General features: G+C 43.8%; 1 protein-coding gene across 2 annotated transcripts in view; it reads left to right on the top strand.

Moving 5' to 3' along the window:
- LOC124802758 (testis-expressed protein 2) overlaps window positions 1-17,386 on the top strand; it is a 314,369-nt gene that overhangs the window by 242,813 nt on the left and 54,170 nt on the right. For both annotated transcript variants that reach the window (XM_047263750.1, XM_047263749.1), the window contains exons 10-12: window positions 6,243-6,484; window positions 6,916-7,011; window positions 12,724-12,805. In XM_047263750.1, the coding sequence (XP_047119706.1) occupies window positions 6,243-6,484; window positions 6,916-7,011; window positions 12,724-12,805 (420 nt within the window). The remainder of the gene's footprint in view (window positions 1-6,242; window positions 6,485-6,915; window positions 7,012-12,723; window positions 12,806-17,386) is intronic.

Raw genomic sequence — 17,386 nt, 5'->3', positions numbered from 1 at the left:
GCAGTAGTGGGAAGAGGCTTGAGTTTGATAAAATAACCTGGTAGGGCAAGTGGCTTGTCAACAGTATGAAATGAAGCAGTTGCTGTATGCATGTCAGCCTACTTTTGCACACTGACACGGAACACAGGTACAAGCCTAGGTATGACAACTCCATTGGATAGCAGGGCAGAAGAAATGTACTGGGACAAGAGCAGCAGATGCCAAGGTGTGCTAGGCCCTATAGGCAATCATATGCCAGCTTGTGGAAGGCATGGGAAGGTCCCATACCGGGCACCTAGTGGAGCTGGAGAAGAAGGTCAATATTTGGTTCCTGATGCAGTATGGCTAGGACAGGGTTGGTGGACTAGGCCTTTGCTTGGGCCTCGTAATCTGACAGAGGACTGAGGCCATAGAAGTGACTGTGTCCGGTGGCAGTGTTATCTGCAATGGTTGCATGGGATATATCAGTTGAAAATTGTGCAATGTATTACTTTTGGTAAAACTGTCGGGGTGACATTTGAATGCCATCTTTCTGACAAAACCGTGTTGGAAGAGGATGGTGTTCAATGAAGAACAGAAGTACTCCACTGCTTCATAGGTGACAAACAATTCCTTCTCACATGCAGCCCATTTGCACTGGGGCTTGTTGAGCGTAGCTGAGAAGAAAACCAGCAGCTTTAAAGTATCCCCCAATGTATTGTGGAATGAGAGTGCCAATTGCAGATTGACTTGAGTCTGTGATAGTAGTGCGTAGGATGATGGGGTGGGATTGTGCCAGAAGGGCTGCATTAGTTGAGGTCACATTTGGTGCTGTCTTGGGTGGCATTCATGGCATGCGCTTGTGACCCTCAATTTGGTTGCCTTGCAGTGTGGCTGTGAAGGCTCCTGAAAAGAAGCTCCATTTTGGATAATCATCTTAAAAAGTTGACCATCCGGAGAAGTCTCTGAAGTTCGGTACATGTTGTCAGCCATAGAAATTTGAAGATCACTCTGAATTTTTTGGGAAGAGGTCTAGAGCCGGAAGTAGAAATGATGTGTCCTAGGAATTCTGTTTTGGTTACTCTGAAAACACATTTCTCCAGATTAAAAATGACTCCTGCTTTTTTGAGGTAGGCAGAAATTTCTCTGAGATGCTTTCAGTGTTCTGTTATATCCTGGGAGTAAATGATGATGTGAAGTATATAAAAGAGCCCGGTGCACAGTGGACATTGCCTAGGAAATATTGCCAATTTGCACTGCATTGTGGAGGTTGAAGATCATAAAGGTGCTCTTGAAAAGGCTGAAAGGTGTTGTTATGGATGTTTTGTTAATGTCCTCTTGTGCAACTGGGATCTGTGCGAAAGCTTTGGCAGAGTCGATCTTACTGAAGGTAGTGGAGCCTGAAATGTCATCACTATAACTCCATAAGATTGTTATGGGGAAGTGTTCACGAATGGTTCTCGCATTGAGCTGCTGATAATCACTACTTGGGTGCAGGTCCTGTTGTTCTTCATTACTGGATGTAGTGCTAAGGACCAAGTGATTTTAGATAGACAGAGCATCCTGGCAGTGAAGGAGGCCTCAGTTTCTGCCTGTGCAAAATATTGATTGTCCGATGGAAGGGAAATATCATGATAGTGGTCTGACAGGTCCGGAGTGGTTGCAGTGTAATGCACCATGTTGTGGTGCACCTTGTGGGAACACTGGGAAGGAAGGATGGGGAGTGGAAATTTGGAAAATATTGGCAACTTTATGTGAGGGAAAGACTAAAGGAGGAACCAGTACAGGACAGGATAGAAAGACTGCAGTGGTATGGAAACATGAAGAGAATGGATGACGGAAGAATTCCAGAGAGGATGTTTGATCTGCAACTGGAGGGGAAGAGGCCCAGAGGAAGACCAAGAGATAGATGGGTGAAGGGAGTGAAGGAATGTGTGACGAGAAGAGGAGAGAACTGGACGAAGGTGGAAGAGGGGGAATGGTGGAAAGACAGAACACGATGGAGAGGCTTGTGTTCCCGACAGACCCAGCCAGTGGCTGGAAACTGTCCAAGATGATGATGATGATTGGCAAAGGGACTGTAGTAGGAGAGTTCTTTGATAGTAAAGTGGGTGGGAGGGTGGGAAGTGCAGGGAATGGAATGGTTGCCTCTCCATTATTTTAAATGTTACCACAAAAATCTTGGAATGTTCAGTGTTCTTGTTGAAAGTTTATAGCAGCATCAGAATTGGCTATCATCTCTTAACGACTGAAAATTTAAAACCAGTGCTAGGCCTTTTTATGAATCGGACATATTAGCTACACTTTCACAAATTTTAGGGTTAACTGGTTCAGTGGTACTATGCAGAAACTATATCCTGGCAGCTGGCCGCATATGTAAACAAACAAAAACTTCTGACTCTGTGAGGGGAGAGGGCAGTATGGGGGACAAGCCCTCTCCCTCAGGGCTGGCAGCCTGTGCCCATGATTTGTGCTCCTGCGAAAGCAGAGCTGACATAATGGTCTTGTCGGTTGTCGATCCCTACCGACGCAGTAAGAGTTGCATTTGAACCCGATGATGGACCAGGTGTAGTCTGTTCACTTGTTTCAAAATAAGAAAAGAAAATATTGAATGACGCATAACTCAAAACAAAATGGAGTACACAAGTGAGAAATGAATGAGAAAGTGTAGTATATACAGTACACAAGAATAACAATAAAAATTTTATTTGTTTGATCACATGTTATGATTCAAATTACTAATTAGAATTGCTAAACAGTCATCTTCAGATCTAGGAAAGGAAAGCTGTTATCATACATGTCATAAGCATACAGAATGTAAAATAATTAAAAGCAACTGTGCCATAAAAAGAACTTAGTTGTCTGTGTCTTTGTGTCTCCTATTTTTTTGAAAAGAGGAATAAAAAATTGCATGAAGAGAACCTTTTATTTAATATGATACCCACATTTGTATCTTCAGCTTATAAAGGAAGATAAATTTTGGCCTTTACTGTCTGTGCTAGTGGGAAGGGACTGTAACTTTAAATACAGGGTGATTCAAAAAGAATACCACAACTTTAAAAATGTGTATTTAATGAAAGAAACATAATATAACCTTCTGTTATACATCATTACAAAGAGTATTTAAAAAGGTTTTTTTTCACTCAAAAACAAGTTCAGAGATGTTCAATATGGCCCCCTCCAGACACACGAGCAATATCAACCTGATACTCCAACTCATTCCACACTCTCTGTAGCATATCAGGCGTAACAGTTTGGATAGCTGCTGTTATTTCTCGTTTCAAATCATCAATGGTGGCTGGGAGAGGTGGCCGAAACACCATATCCTTAACATACCCCCATAAGAAAAAATCGCAGGGGGTAAGATCAGGGCTTCTTGGAGGCCAGTGATGAAGTGCTCTGTCACGGGCTGCCTGGCGGCCGATCCATCGCCTCGGGTAGTTGACGTTCAGGTAGTTACGGACAGATAAGTGCCAATGTGGTGGCGCTCCATCCTGCTGAAATATGAATTGTTGTGCTTCTTGTTCGAGCTGAGGGAACAGCCAATTCTCTAACATCTCCAGATACTGTAGTCCAGTTACAGTAGCACCTTCAAAGAAAAAGGGACCAAAAACTTTATTGGCTGAAATGGCACAGAAAACGTTCACCTTAGGCGAGTCACGTTCATACTGAGTTGTTTCCCGCGGATTCTCAGTGCCCCATATACAGACATGGCCGGTTGACTTTCCCGTTAGTGTGGAAAGTTGCTTCATCACTAAACACAATCTTTGAAACAAAAGATTCATCTGTTTCCATTTGAGCAAGGATAAAATCACAGAAATCGATTCTTTTAATCTTATCAGCTGCAGACAGTGCTTGAACCAATTTCAGACAATAAGGTTTCATAACTAACCTTTTTCGTAGGACTCTCCATACAGTTGATTGTGGAATTTGCAGCTCTCTGCTAGCTCTGCGAGTCGATTTTCCTGGGCTGCGAACAAATGCTTGCTGGATGCGTGCTACATTTTCATCACTCGTTCTCGGCCATCCAGAACTTTCCCCTTTGCACAAATACCCATTCTCTGTAAACTGTTTATACCACCGTTTAATACACCACCTATCAGGAGGTTTAACACCATACTTCGTTCGAAATGCACGCTGAACAACTGTCGTCGATTCACTTCTGCCGTACTCAATAACACAAAAAGCTTTCTGTTGAGCGGTCGCCATCTTAGCATCAACTGACGCTGACGCCTAGTCAACAGCGCCTCGAGCGAACAAATGTACAACTAAATGAAACTTTATAGCTCCCTTAATTCGCCGACTGATAGTGCATAGCTCTGCCTTTTGTCGTTGCAGAGTTTTAAATTCCTAAAGTTGTGGTATTCTTTTTGAATCACCTTGTATTTAGGAACATTTCTTTGCAATTGTCTCTCTTCTTCGATAGCCTATTTATATTCATTATTTGCCCGACTTGGTAAAAATTTTATAAATTTGGACGAGATCAAGATGTGGTACATGCGATTTGAATCTTTAGTTCAAGTCTTATTTGTCTTGACCACAAAACGCATCATAAATATACAAAATCTGTGTATAGGACTTTTCTTTTTTAGATGATTTGCAGCAACTGAAACTGCGGGTCTGAATAGTAATTTGCAATCAAGACAGATAAAATTGTTGTGGAATATTCTAATAGTATGCTCCTCAAATTGATCATGGTGGACTTTACAAAAGTTTGCTGTCATTAAAGTATTTTCACGAGTAGATGTACTGACCTGTAAACTGATGATATGTACCCATATACACTGCTCAAAAAAATAAGGGGAAAACATGTATCAGAGGATGATTTGCTTTTGGTGTACTCAACTAATCATTCACCATCCATGTGGACATTTTACCCAACAAAGAACATGCACTGTGGCATCTTAATGCATTGAAAGTTGCAAGGGCAGTCTGTTTTATCTAATGAGGGTAGACTTTCCCTCGAGTTTATGTAGATATCAATGTCTTTCCCTCTTCCATCTGTAAGTTGTGGACACAGTATGGGAACACAGGTAGGTACATAAGGCATTTGGAGAAGGTCACCGATGCATTACAGACCCATGTGGAGACTGATATCACGTCACCTGGGCATTATGGCATCATACAATCGCTGTCAGAGCACTGCAAGGCAATCTCAGAAGGGCCACGGGAACCGCTATATCCAGTCAGACTGTATGGAAAACATTACAAGAAAGGGCCCAATGACCCAGTTGTACTCATCAGGTATTCCACTTGACATGACAACATTTTGCAGCTCGCCATCAGGTCTGCCATTCCCATTTTAACTGGCAAATTTGCCACTGGTGAAACATGTTATTTACTGATGAGTATAGATTTCTTCTAGCACAAGGTGACAGTCTTGTTTGTGTGTGCGAGATGTTGTCCAGGAAATCAACAGATTTGGCCAAGGTTCTGTGAGGATGTGGGTTTTATCAGTACTGACAGCCGTACAGATTGGGTCATTTTCCATGGTGGTGGTACTGCCATGCAGTACGAGGAAAAGATCCTGTTGGACCACTTGGTGGCTGCTGCATATGGTGGTGGTGATAAACTCCTCTCAAGCATGATAATACCAGGGCGCATGTGGTGGGTGTCACCAGGGATCTCTTGTGAAGCCTTCATGTTGAAGTAATGGAATGGCCAGCAGTGACTCCTGACCTAAAACCCATCTAACCTGTGTGGCACATACTTGACAAATGTGTTTGTGGTCATCCTGTCTACCATAGACTTGCCAAGTACTGTTAAGGGCACTCATTGAAGAAAGGGAATGGATACCTCAGGGTGACCTTAGGCCTATGTGGAGCATACCATGTAGGTGTTAGGCATTGATAAACACTCACAGAGGACATACATAGTATTTGAAGATCTCAAAGTCCAATGGAAAGCACCGAAGATGATTGGATGAATGATTGCTTTCACTTTGGTTTCGAAACCTATAGGAAATTTCAGTTCTTAATATGTAAATGTCCAAGGATGGAATAATTTTTGTGTGTTTAATTTATGAAAGATAAACATATAATTTGGTAACATACCCAGTACTCACTTATTGCTCAGTGGAGTGTGGCAGATGCTCAAAAACATGTTCCACAAATTCTTGTGAATGGCGTGTATTCAGTTACATTAAATAACCTGTAAACTTACTGGTTTCATATCATTCCAACGTGTCATAGAAATTATCTGTGTAATTTATTATTGTTAATTTGAGGAAAGCAATAATTTTAATTTGCTAATAAGTGTTACTTACCATATTTAATGATTTTCAGCTTCCTGTGTTTTTGGAAGAACTCCTTGTGTCGGAACTAGATGTGGGTGACACAATCCCCCTCATCCACCGTGCATCTCTTCCTGTGCTAGATGAACGTGGTCTCTGGATGGATCTGGATGTTACTTACCAGGGACTGTTTTGTCTGACCTTGGAAACTAAATTGAACCTTATGAAGCTGAAGAAAGTTGGCATCGAACCAAAATCAACAAAGAAAAGTGAATATTCATTCACTGAAAAAAGGTATTTATATAATGCTGTTGTTATCAAAGTGTAATTTTGGTGTACTGAATAAAGTCTTTTGATGGTGTCAGTGGAATTTAACGACATCTCTAGTTAAAACCATGTGGCATTATTTTTCAAATTTGTATGTAAAATTTGAATTTAAAAACACTGTTGGAGTGAGGAAAGCTTTTCTCTCTTGCTACTTCAATTACAGTGAGTCCATGTTCCTTTTTCTCACATGTGTATGTAATGTGATTCCATTAATAAGAATTTCAGGATGGAAACAATAAACAAGAGTGAGGAAAGGTAATAATTAACCTATAATTGCTTGATGCATGTCATATAGTTATTCATATAATTAACTACAGGTTCTCATGATCAGTTCCATTATTATTCCTGCATAGCTTTTAATTACTATAATTATTTGTAACTATAATTACCTTTTATAGGGGTTCACCAATGTTTGACAGTGATCTGGATGACTCTGCAGAATCATCAGAGGAGGAAAGTGAAGTACACAATAAAAGTACATCTGAGGAAGAAACGTAAGTATGAAATATTTCTGTACTCTTTGTAGAGAGAAAGTCAAAAACAGAGTGTTCAATTTAGCAGAAAAATGGGATTTCTGGTGTCAGAAGGCTCAGAAATTAAACGCGTGCGAGATGGTATGGACCTGGATACCCACTAGGGGTCTCTGCTCCAGCATGTGCCTGTGCCGCGAGCCTCACCGTGCGAGTGCACCACTCTCCATTCCACGTGAAGTCTGCGTCCAGTAGCGTTTCCCATGGTCATGTATTTAGATGGCTACGCGGCACTACTCCGGCAGTCTGGTACTCGCTGTAGTTTGCTGTGCATCTCTCCCATACTGCATTCCAATTCCTTGCGTTGAGATACATACTGTCATTGTTTGGAGTGCTCCTGTGTTATTGTTGCCTTGCCGTGTTTATCGCCTCTGTTCTTGCTTGCTTGCCTCGTGTCGTGTCCTGGTCTGTTGTAGTGTCTGTTGTCCCATAAGTGTTTGTCGTTCCTGTCTCTTCCTTGTTAGTGATATCGCCAGCGGCTCCCCCACCTGGCGGCTTCGCGTCTCCATTCTCTGCCGTGCACAGCTCATCAGTCGCTCACGGTTATAACATTAGCAATGAGGTAAAAGGTTCGATAGCATGGAGGCTAAGTTGGGTCTGTCTCCTGGAGCAACAGCAGCATCTCATGCAGCAGTAGCAGCAGCAGTGCCAATTAGATGTCTTACAGAAATTCTTGCAGTTGCTGATGGACAAAGTCACGGCACAGGACGCCCCATTGCACTATCTCCTGGGTGTCCTGGTTTCTGACACTTCCCCATGTTCGCCGTTGTTTCCGCCCTTTAACGACGCTAAGAAAGACTGGAAAAAATACTTGCATTGTCTGAAGCAACATTTCACAGCATTTCAGGTCACAGATGACTCCCTACAGTGGTTGTTATTCTTGTCCTGGGTGTCACCAAACACATTCTTTATGCTCTGCAAGTTAGTACCATTGTCAGACCCCCTTGGCTCTCTCCTTTAATGAGAAATGTCTGCTGCTGACTAACTACTATTCTGTGCAATACAATGTCATGGAGTCTCGGCTTGAGTTCCAGCAGTACCGTAAACAGCCAAGTCAGTCATACCGTTCTTGGTTCATGGACTTGCAGGGTCTCAGCCACAATTGCGACTTCACTTGCACCAATCAACATTGCAAGGTGTTGTATGTTGACTCCTTGATTTGCGATGCTGACGTTCAACTGACACCCGATCCAGAGATCTGCATGGCTGCATTGAAACTCTATAACCCCTAGCTGGAAGACATTCTGCGTGTAGCTCACTGTTTTGAAATCGCACAAGCGGCAAACAAGTGTCTCATGGTGGGGTATCAGTAGAGTTCTCCCCGTGGGCACCTCCCTCACGCCATCATCATGGTACAGTCCACACACAGAAACGTCGTCAAGACATCTCCTTGTCCGATGTCTCTATGGCTCAGGAGCCGCTGGTCGCCCCTCGTCAGCAGTCCCGTGGTTCACTTCCGTCTTGCCCGCAGTGCTTGTCCGCCCACTGTCATGCAGACTGTCCCAGTCACTAGAAGACTTGCATGCTCTGTCAGAAAGATGGCCATCTCCGATCTGTCTGTTGCAGCTGCTCAAAACCGGCTCCCGCCCCTCACCCATGGGGCATCAGGATACCGTGTATACCTGCTATCAGTCATTCACTGGGTCCTCCATTGACGCGGAAATTGTTCCTCATGCTTTTCATTTTTAACATGGACATTCATTTCCGGGTCGATATGGGGGCCACCATCTCCTTGTCCAATCTTGCGATGTATACATGCCTAGGTTCACCGGAGCTGTCTCCCACCTCTCGGTCATTAATTATGTACAGTGACGGTTCTATCACCCTCCATGGACAGTTCGCAGTCCCGGCCATCTATAAAGTTGCCTGGCTCCTGACCCTACTAGTGGTTGACCATCCCTCGGTTTCAATAATTTTTGGGCTCGATGCCTTCACACTGTTTTGCTTTTCGATTTCTAATGAAGATGAAGTTAAGGTCGTTTCCACCGCTGTCCCTTTCCAGAACCTTGACGATCTGTGCTTGGCCTATGCCTCTCTGTTTCAGTGTGACTTAGAGCGTGCTTCATACTTCCAGGCGCACATTGCTCTTCTCCGGTTCTTCCGGGCTCGACCCGTGCCGGTGACCTTATGTCAAGCAGTCAAGCAAGAGCTTGATCAACTGCAGGCTGCTGGCATCATCGATCCCATGAAAGCAAGTGCTTGGGCGACCTCGTTAGTGGTGATCTGAAGCCCAGTGGCTCCCTTCGCCTATGTGGGGATTTCGGATTTACAGTCAATGCACAGTCCCTGCTTGGAATTTATCCCATTCCCCAGAAGGAAGACCTTATCACTAAACTTGCAAGTGGTGAGTCCTTCTATAAGATTGACCTGGCAGAGGCTTACCACCAATTACCCTTAAATGAGAAATCCCAGAGCATCGTTGTCATCAACATGCCTTACAGATTATATAAATACAGTTCCCTTCCATTTGGTATTTCCTCAGCGCCAGCCATTTTCCAGAGGTACCTGGAGCAGCTCACACAGCCCATCCTGGCTTGTGTCAGTTATCTTGATGACATCTTGGTCACTGGCCTTACACACCTCGACCTAAAACCTAGGTACCTTGTTTCACACCCCCATAGGCCGCAGGCTTAAGCTGTCAGCTGGAAAAGTGTAGTTTCTTTCAACCAGAAGTCAAATACCTGGGGAACTGGCTCAGTAAAGATGGCATTCATCTGTCAGATCACAGTGTCGTGGTCATCAATTCCCTTCACCACCCCAAGGATTTATCTGACCTCCAGGTTTTTTTCTGGGAGAGGTTTACTACTACTTAAGGTTTTTACCCCAGGCTGCTGACATTGTAAAGCCCCTCAATCGCTTTCATCACAAAGGGGTGCCTTTCAACTGGACCTCTGCCTTTGATTGACTTTTCTCTGCTTGAAAACTATGCTCAAGCCCACCCCTTGCCTGACTCTCTTCACTCCGGACCGCCCTTTGGTTGTGGTGCCCAATGCTTTGGCCTATGGTATTGCGGCAGTCCTGGCTCACAGGAGTGAGAATGGCTCAGAACAGCCCATTGCGTATGCCACCAAGGTGCTATCCCCAGCACAACGGAACTATTCTCTAATTGAGAAAGAGGCTTTGGCGATTGTGTTTTCCGTTCAAAAGTTTCACATCTATCTGTTTGGGACAAAGTTCACTGTCCTCACTGATCACAAGCATTTGGTTATCCTATTCGGCCCACACTCACACTTCCCAGAGTGAACTGTTCAGTGTCTCCAGTGCTGGGTGCTGTTCTTACACAATTACACTTATGTTATCCTCTCAGCACCTCTCAACACTTCAATGCAGATACCTTGCCATGTCTCTCCTCGAGGCCTGATCCCGAGTTTGGCCAGCAGGAAGTCCTCTGCTTTCACACTGATACGGCCCGCCAAGATACACTGGACAGATTTCCTGTCACCACTGCACTGGTCGCCTCTGCCACATGCCGGGACCCCATTCTGCGGCAGTATCTCTGTTATGTGACCCACTGTGGCCCACTTATCTGCCTCACTGGTTGAAAACTGAGTTTAGCCCCTGGCAGCATCTCTCACACAAGCTCTCGGCGATGACGGGTATACTTCTGTTGGCCACAGGGGCTGATACTCATCAGGTGATCATTCCACACAGTTTGTGCCACCACATCCTTCGCTTGCTACATTGTGGACTGTGGGGGATGTCCCATACAAAGGCATTGGCTCGCTGGCATGTATATTGGCCCGGCATCAATGGCGACATCGAATGTTTGGTCCTTGGGTACACGGTGTGTGCGCATCACCAGGCCAGCCCTTAGCAGTCATTTACACCCTGGGCCACACCTCGCTGGCCCTGGGACTGCATCCATGTTGATTTTGCGGACCTGTTCTTGGGATTGGTGTGGATACTCATTGTGGATGCATACTCCAGATACACATATGTGGTGTACATGGCATCCACCATGACTGATGCCACACTCATGGCCTTGGCTCAAGTACTCACCATCGAAGGCCTGCCTCGTACCTCGGTATCTGATAATGGGCCCCATTTCACGGCAGCCTCCTTCCACGCGTTGTGTGTGGCCAATGGTATCAAACACATCTGCACCTCTCCGTTCAATCCATCCTCCAATGGCACAGCAGAACAATTGGTAAGGACGTTTAAACAACAGCTGACAAAAGCGGTTGAATCCTCTGCCACCACATCAGCCCTCACCTTATTCCTGAGCACTTATCACACCATGCTGATTGACGGTCATAGTCCGGCCGAACTCCCCCACAGGCAGCAACCACGGACCCTGCTCCATCTGCTGACGTCGTCACCTTCTGAGCCCTGCTTCCAATCCTCTCAGGGCTACACCTTGAGCATTGCCGTGTGGGCCTGCTCGTATAGGGGGAAAGGCTGCTTGGACTCCTGCCAAGTAGTTGTGAGCCACTGGTGGCGTGTGATGTCAGTACAGACACAGAAGGGGCTCAATCACCGCCACCATAACCAACTCCAGCCTCATACCCCTTCGTGGCACATCAAGTCCCGCAGCCCTCCGCCTCATCCTGGTGTGCATGAGGCTCTTGAGTCGGCCCCACTGCCACTGGCTGCCAGCTCCCCGCAGGCACACCGGCACTCCTTCCCGCATCCACGAGGCTCGGAGGCACCGCGCGATACCCTGCCCTCCGGTGACATTTTGATGGATTGCACTGACTGCTCTCTGAGTGCATCTCTGGCGGTCAACAACACAGGATCTCCCTCTGTTCCTTCCACCCATCACGCCACTGTCCGGGGCATTTCCGACATTACACACAGGTTTTACAGGAGAGGGATCTGCCGTTGGAAGGCACAGAAGTTGAAGGCGCACCAGAGGGTGTGAACCTGGATACCCACTAGGGGTCTCTGTGCTCCGGCACGCGCCTGTACCATGAGCGTCACTCTGTGAGTGCGCCACTTTCCGTACCACGTGAAGTCCACGGCCAATCGCGTTTCCCGCGGTCATGTATTTAGGCAGTCGAGCAGCACTACCCCGGCAGTCTGGTACTCACGTAGTTCATGTATGCGTCTTGGACGCACTGCGTTCCACTTCCGTGTGTTGAGATACATACTGCCATTGTTTGGAGTGTCCCTGCGTTGTTGTTGTCTCGCCATGTTTATCACCACCTTTCTTGCTTGCTTGCCTCGTGTTGTGTTCTGGTTGGTCGTAGTGTCTGTTGTCCCCTACTTGTTCGTCTGTCCTGTCTGTTCATTGTTAGCGATGCCTCGAGCGGCTCCTCTGCCTGGCGGCTTTGCCTCTCCATTCTCTGCCCCGTGCACTGCTCGCCGATCACTCACAGTTATAATGGTATTTAATAAGGAGAATCCAGCTGTGTGTGTGTGTGTGTGTGTGTGTGTGTGTATTATTGTTTTGTCTCCCAGACTTTTTTCAATGTGCCTGTCTGTCACTCAGTCCCTGCTCTGTGCCGTAAGTTGTTATCTACTGTTTTCATATTGAAGTGTTAGAGGTATTAGAGTTCTAGTAGTTGTAAATAAAGATTAGTGTCACTGAAATGCTTGAAATGAATCTTTCATCTTTATTGCCCTGAACCTGTATAATCAGCTTATAAATCTATGCAAAATACTGTTCATAAATTGTTGTGTGTATGAAAGTGTATGTATGTTGTTTGGTGACTATTCCAAAGTTTGTGGTTACAGTGCAGCATCACAAGGTGGAGGCACTGGCAAGAAGATTCTGCGTATGGTTAGCAGAATAGCTGCTTCTCGCTACTTTCAGCAGGTTAGCTTAGTCAGTATTTTGTTCTTTTTCTTAGATATCAGTTATAAAAGCTTTTTTATTGTATTAGTAAAGTGGAAAACTCTCCCTAATTAGGAAGTGTTTTCTTTTTTAATATTATTATCCTGTTCTGCTGAGCACCAATGGAAAATTCAGTTAATTTTTTATTGTATTTAAAGCATTGCATTGATATGAACTTGATAAATGTTGTATTTATTGATAGGCAAAATGACAAATGGCTTGATAGATAACTCAAGTGTCAGGTCTTCAGCTGCATTTTTAAGACATCCTGTTTACTTTTTAGGTGCAGCAGAGAACAATAAGTAAGGATTAGAAAGGTGGAAATGATATCAGAAACAGCCAAGAATCTTTTTTTTTTTTTTTACTGATTTATCATACCAAGGCTAGAGCCATAAAGCCCTTTCTTACATCTCACCAGGCTTTCCTTACATTTTATCATTGTCGTCTGTATTACACATATTGCAATGGAGTTTACATTAAAGATGGAATATAGCACTTGGAAACAGTACTGATACAAAAAATAAAAACATTATTATCTACAGCAGGAACGTTTGTTTGTGAAGAGTAGACTAAAACATAGATAGGTTTATATTCAGCACACTGTAGGGAAGTTTTAGCTGTTGCATTTTTGAGACCTGCCAAAGTTAATGTGTCAAATTTTTTTCGTATTTTTCTGTGTCAAATTTTGGATCATCAATTACCTTAATTACTGAAGAGCTTGTGCTGTAGTGTCTGTTAAAACTTGATTAATAATTATACACGTTGAAGGTGTCCGCAAGTATACTGTCTTTCATTGACAACATATTGCAGGTCTTTGGATACTATTGGGGACATGCCTGATTTCATGGAGTGGCTTTCATTGACAAAATATTCCACGTCTTTGGATACTATTGGGGACATGCCTAATTTCATGGAGTCGGATATATCTTGTTTGTAAAAGGAAATAAAATAATGTCAGTCAGACCTGCTATCTCACTCTCCACAGTGTTATTGGTAATAGTTACGCAAGATAGATACCGTATTTACTCGAATCTAAGCCGCACTCGAATCTAAGCCGCACGTGAAAAATGAGACTTGAAATCAAGAAAAAAAATTTTTCCCGAATCTAAGCCGCACCTGAAATTTGAGACTCGAAATTCAAGGGGGAGAGAAAAGTTTTAGGCCGCACCTCGAAATCGAAACAAAGTTGGTCCATTGTAATATGAGACACAATTTAGGTCGAATGAATGACAATACAGCTACAGTAGTTTGGTTCAAGTCGTAAGCTTAGCAGTTAAGCTTTACCAGGTAGGCATTGCTGTGCGTCAGGCGCTCCGTCCGTATTTATACGGGTACCCTTCCTTTTTCACGTGCTTCGTCTGGTTTGAATTGATTGCTTATTTTGCTTTGATCTGATAAGTGCCATTCTGTATGTTATAGGTGTTTACGTCACTCTAAGCTGAAAATGTATTATTGTACTGTGTCATGCATTGTTTACCGCATTCTGTTAATGAGTGTTAACGGCCTGTCGCCGCTCGCGGCATGGCTTGCTGTTGTGTGCGCAACCATGGCTTAAAAGAGGAATCTTCTCATTAGCGAAACAATGGCAAGAGACTGCTATTTGTTGTTACTTACACTGCTGCTTTCTTTGATAATGATCAACAAGAACCAAATAATAGACTGCGTGTGGTAGATGATGTTCTGAACTAGAGTTTAGCGAAAATTTTTCTCCGTTTGAAAATCTTTGCAGACGCCTCTTCAGTACATTACATTCTGCACAGGAATTAGTCATCGTAGATTTAAAAATCTAGTCAATTGCCGTGCTTCATTTCTGACTGTGTCACTATTAGGCATAAGATTAATACGAATATAAACATGACATATGTATATTATTCCGCGTTTGCTGTTGTCTCTCTAGTTTCGTAGTTTATTAGGCAGACAGGATTTAAATGAGATAGCAGCAAACATGAAAGAATACATGGCAAAATGTTTATATTCATATTATTCTTATGGTGCAGAGAATACTGCATGTGATTCATAAAATTCCTGTTAGCAACGATCTCTTCTCACAGGTTGGAAAAAATTCAGAACGTGGAGTTGGCCATATTGATAAACATCCCAAACAGTCGTTCCAGTCGGTTTTTCGTAGTACATTGAAATGCTGCTACATTCGAAGATGAACAATACGGAATTTGTATTTACTACGTTGGATAATGTATGAAAAATGCTGTGGTCGAAACTCGGGGCAGAGAAAACGCTCGTCTTCCACCTTTTTTTAATTTATTTACTGATGCAGAGGTTTTGGCGCCAGTATTTATCTTTGTGCCTGCAAAGCATGCCTGTATAGCGCTACATATATTCGACGGCAGAAGTTTGTTGTGGCGGCACCTACCAACATTTTTCAGAACATCCGCTTACTTTGCACTCAATTCTAAGCCGCAGGCGGTTTTTTGGATTACAAAAACCGGAAAAAAAGTGCGGCTTAGATTCGAGTAGATACGGTATTGCCTATACTCCAGCAGAGATTTCCACTGGTGATTTTCATATTTATTCTATTGTAATGTTTCATCAGTTGAAAGTGTATGAGTTAAATACACTGATGTGCAAGACTTAAGGACAAAAGTAACTTTTGTGCGATTGTCACTGCCAAGTAACATAGCATGATGAAACTTGAACCACACATACAGAACTGCTGCAGTATAGTACTCTACAGCAGAGCTTCGCAACCTTTTCAGCTGGTGGACCCCTTCTTCAGTTGAAAATCCATGGCGGACCCCTAGTCTGTTCCCAATTACCCCCCCCCCCCCCCCTGCCGAAGTATCAATAGTCTTTGGTTTAGAGATTAATGAAAACAACTTGAAGGTAAAAAATCGACTTATGAAATAAGTAGTGCACTGACAAAGCAAGTTTAACATTTAATGATGCCTGGGGCTCCATACGTGCCAGCGAGTGCTGCGATTGGTCGACAAAGCTCGCTCCACGCATGCGTAAAAGGTTTCAGCGCATCTACCGCCGTGAGCCGGCGCACAAACGACCCCTGTATTGTTGCGAAACACTTTATCAGAGAAGCCGCATTCTCCGGCACTACACTGTGTATGCGTTCTCACTTAGGAACCGCAAAGGCTGCTTGGGAATACGACCTGAAGTAAAAGCACACATTTTTTCACACGAAAAAAAAAAAAAAGTGATGAATTTGGTTTTCACATTTTTATTCAATAATTTTACTCATTATATTACACGATTTGGTAAAGGGTGGCCGCGGACCCCCTAGAAAGAGCTGGCGGACCTCTAAGGGGTCCGCGGACCACACATTGGGAAGCCCTGCTCTACAGTACAGTAAAGAAGGTAACTGAAGGAATTATGTAATGAGACAAACAGAAATGACACTTTCATACAAAGACAATAATTACAAAGAAGTCATCTCAATTTGCAGTGGTTCCCTGGACATTACAAAAGGTGGGATGTATTTCTTAATAGGGTGTATGATCACCAGACAGCAGTGCATGCTCTGCAACATGCCCTCATGCTGGCCACAAGGTTGGTTAGGAGTTCTTGCAGTAGGCTGTTCCACCCCTCCACCAACACAGTTGACACATCCAACGCATGCTCAATGGTATTGATGTCAAGGGGACAGGCAGGACAGGCTACTCGTCATGTAATATCCTCTCATGCCAAGAGCTCCTTCATCTGGACTGATCAATGCCTTCACACGTTGTCATCCTTAAAAATGAAGGCAGGGCCAAATGCAGCCTTGAACAGATGCACATGGCGAAGGAGTACGGTGTCACAGTAATGTTGATGATGAGTGTACCATGTTGAAAAATTTGGAGGTCAGTATGCCAATGCAACATTATGCCTGCAGCATTATACCTCCCCACACAATACCACCTGGATCACCAAAATGATCATGTTGGACAAATCTATGTGTATCCTCATATGGAGAGAGGTGGGGGCACATAGTTCATCAAGGGACATTTCATCCTTAAATTTTGCACAGCAGTGTCTATTGTCCTGAGTAAGTTATCATCATGCATAAACTTATGGGAAGACAGTTTTCATGCTGTCTTTGTTATTACAAGAGAGATGTCAGGAGAAACTCAAGTTCACACAAGAAGACTGGATATCAACTGAAATTATAAAATGAGCCAGTAATGCTAGTGAACATAACTAGATTACTGAAAGATATGTGTGAAAAGGAGGGTATACCAGAGGATTTGAAGACAGTGATCATTTTCCCCGTTACACTAGGAAGGAGACCCCAAAGATGTGAATAATTACGGAAGGATAGATATGCCTTTTACTAGTTCCATACAAATTCTCTCAAAATGATAATAATAAAAAGAAAGAAAGAAAGGAGAGAGAGAGAGAGAGAGAGAGAGAGAGAGAGAGAGAGAGAGAGAGAGAGAGAGACAGAGACAGAGAGAGAGAGGAATTTCCTATAAACAAGAAGACCAGAGAAGTACTCAAGGAGAATCGTAAAATCACCATTCTAAAGTATGATTCGAGGAAAAATGTTAGAACTTTCGGGATCAAGACAGAAGTGGAATCGAAGCTAGGGCTTTTAAATGTGCTATTTAATTTACT

This window comes from Schistocerca piceifrons, chromosome 6 (assembly GCF_021461385.2).
Source record: "Schistocerca piceifrons isolate TAMUIC-IGC-003096 chromosome 6, iqSchPice1.1, whole genome shotgun sequence".
Taxonomy (NCBI): Eukaryota; Metazoa; Arthropoda; class Insecta; order Orthoptera; family Acrididae; genus Schistocerca; species Schistocerca piceifrons.
Note: the sequence above shows the minus strand (reverse complement) of the source record. Positions and strands in the feature narration are given on the sequence as shown.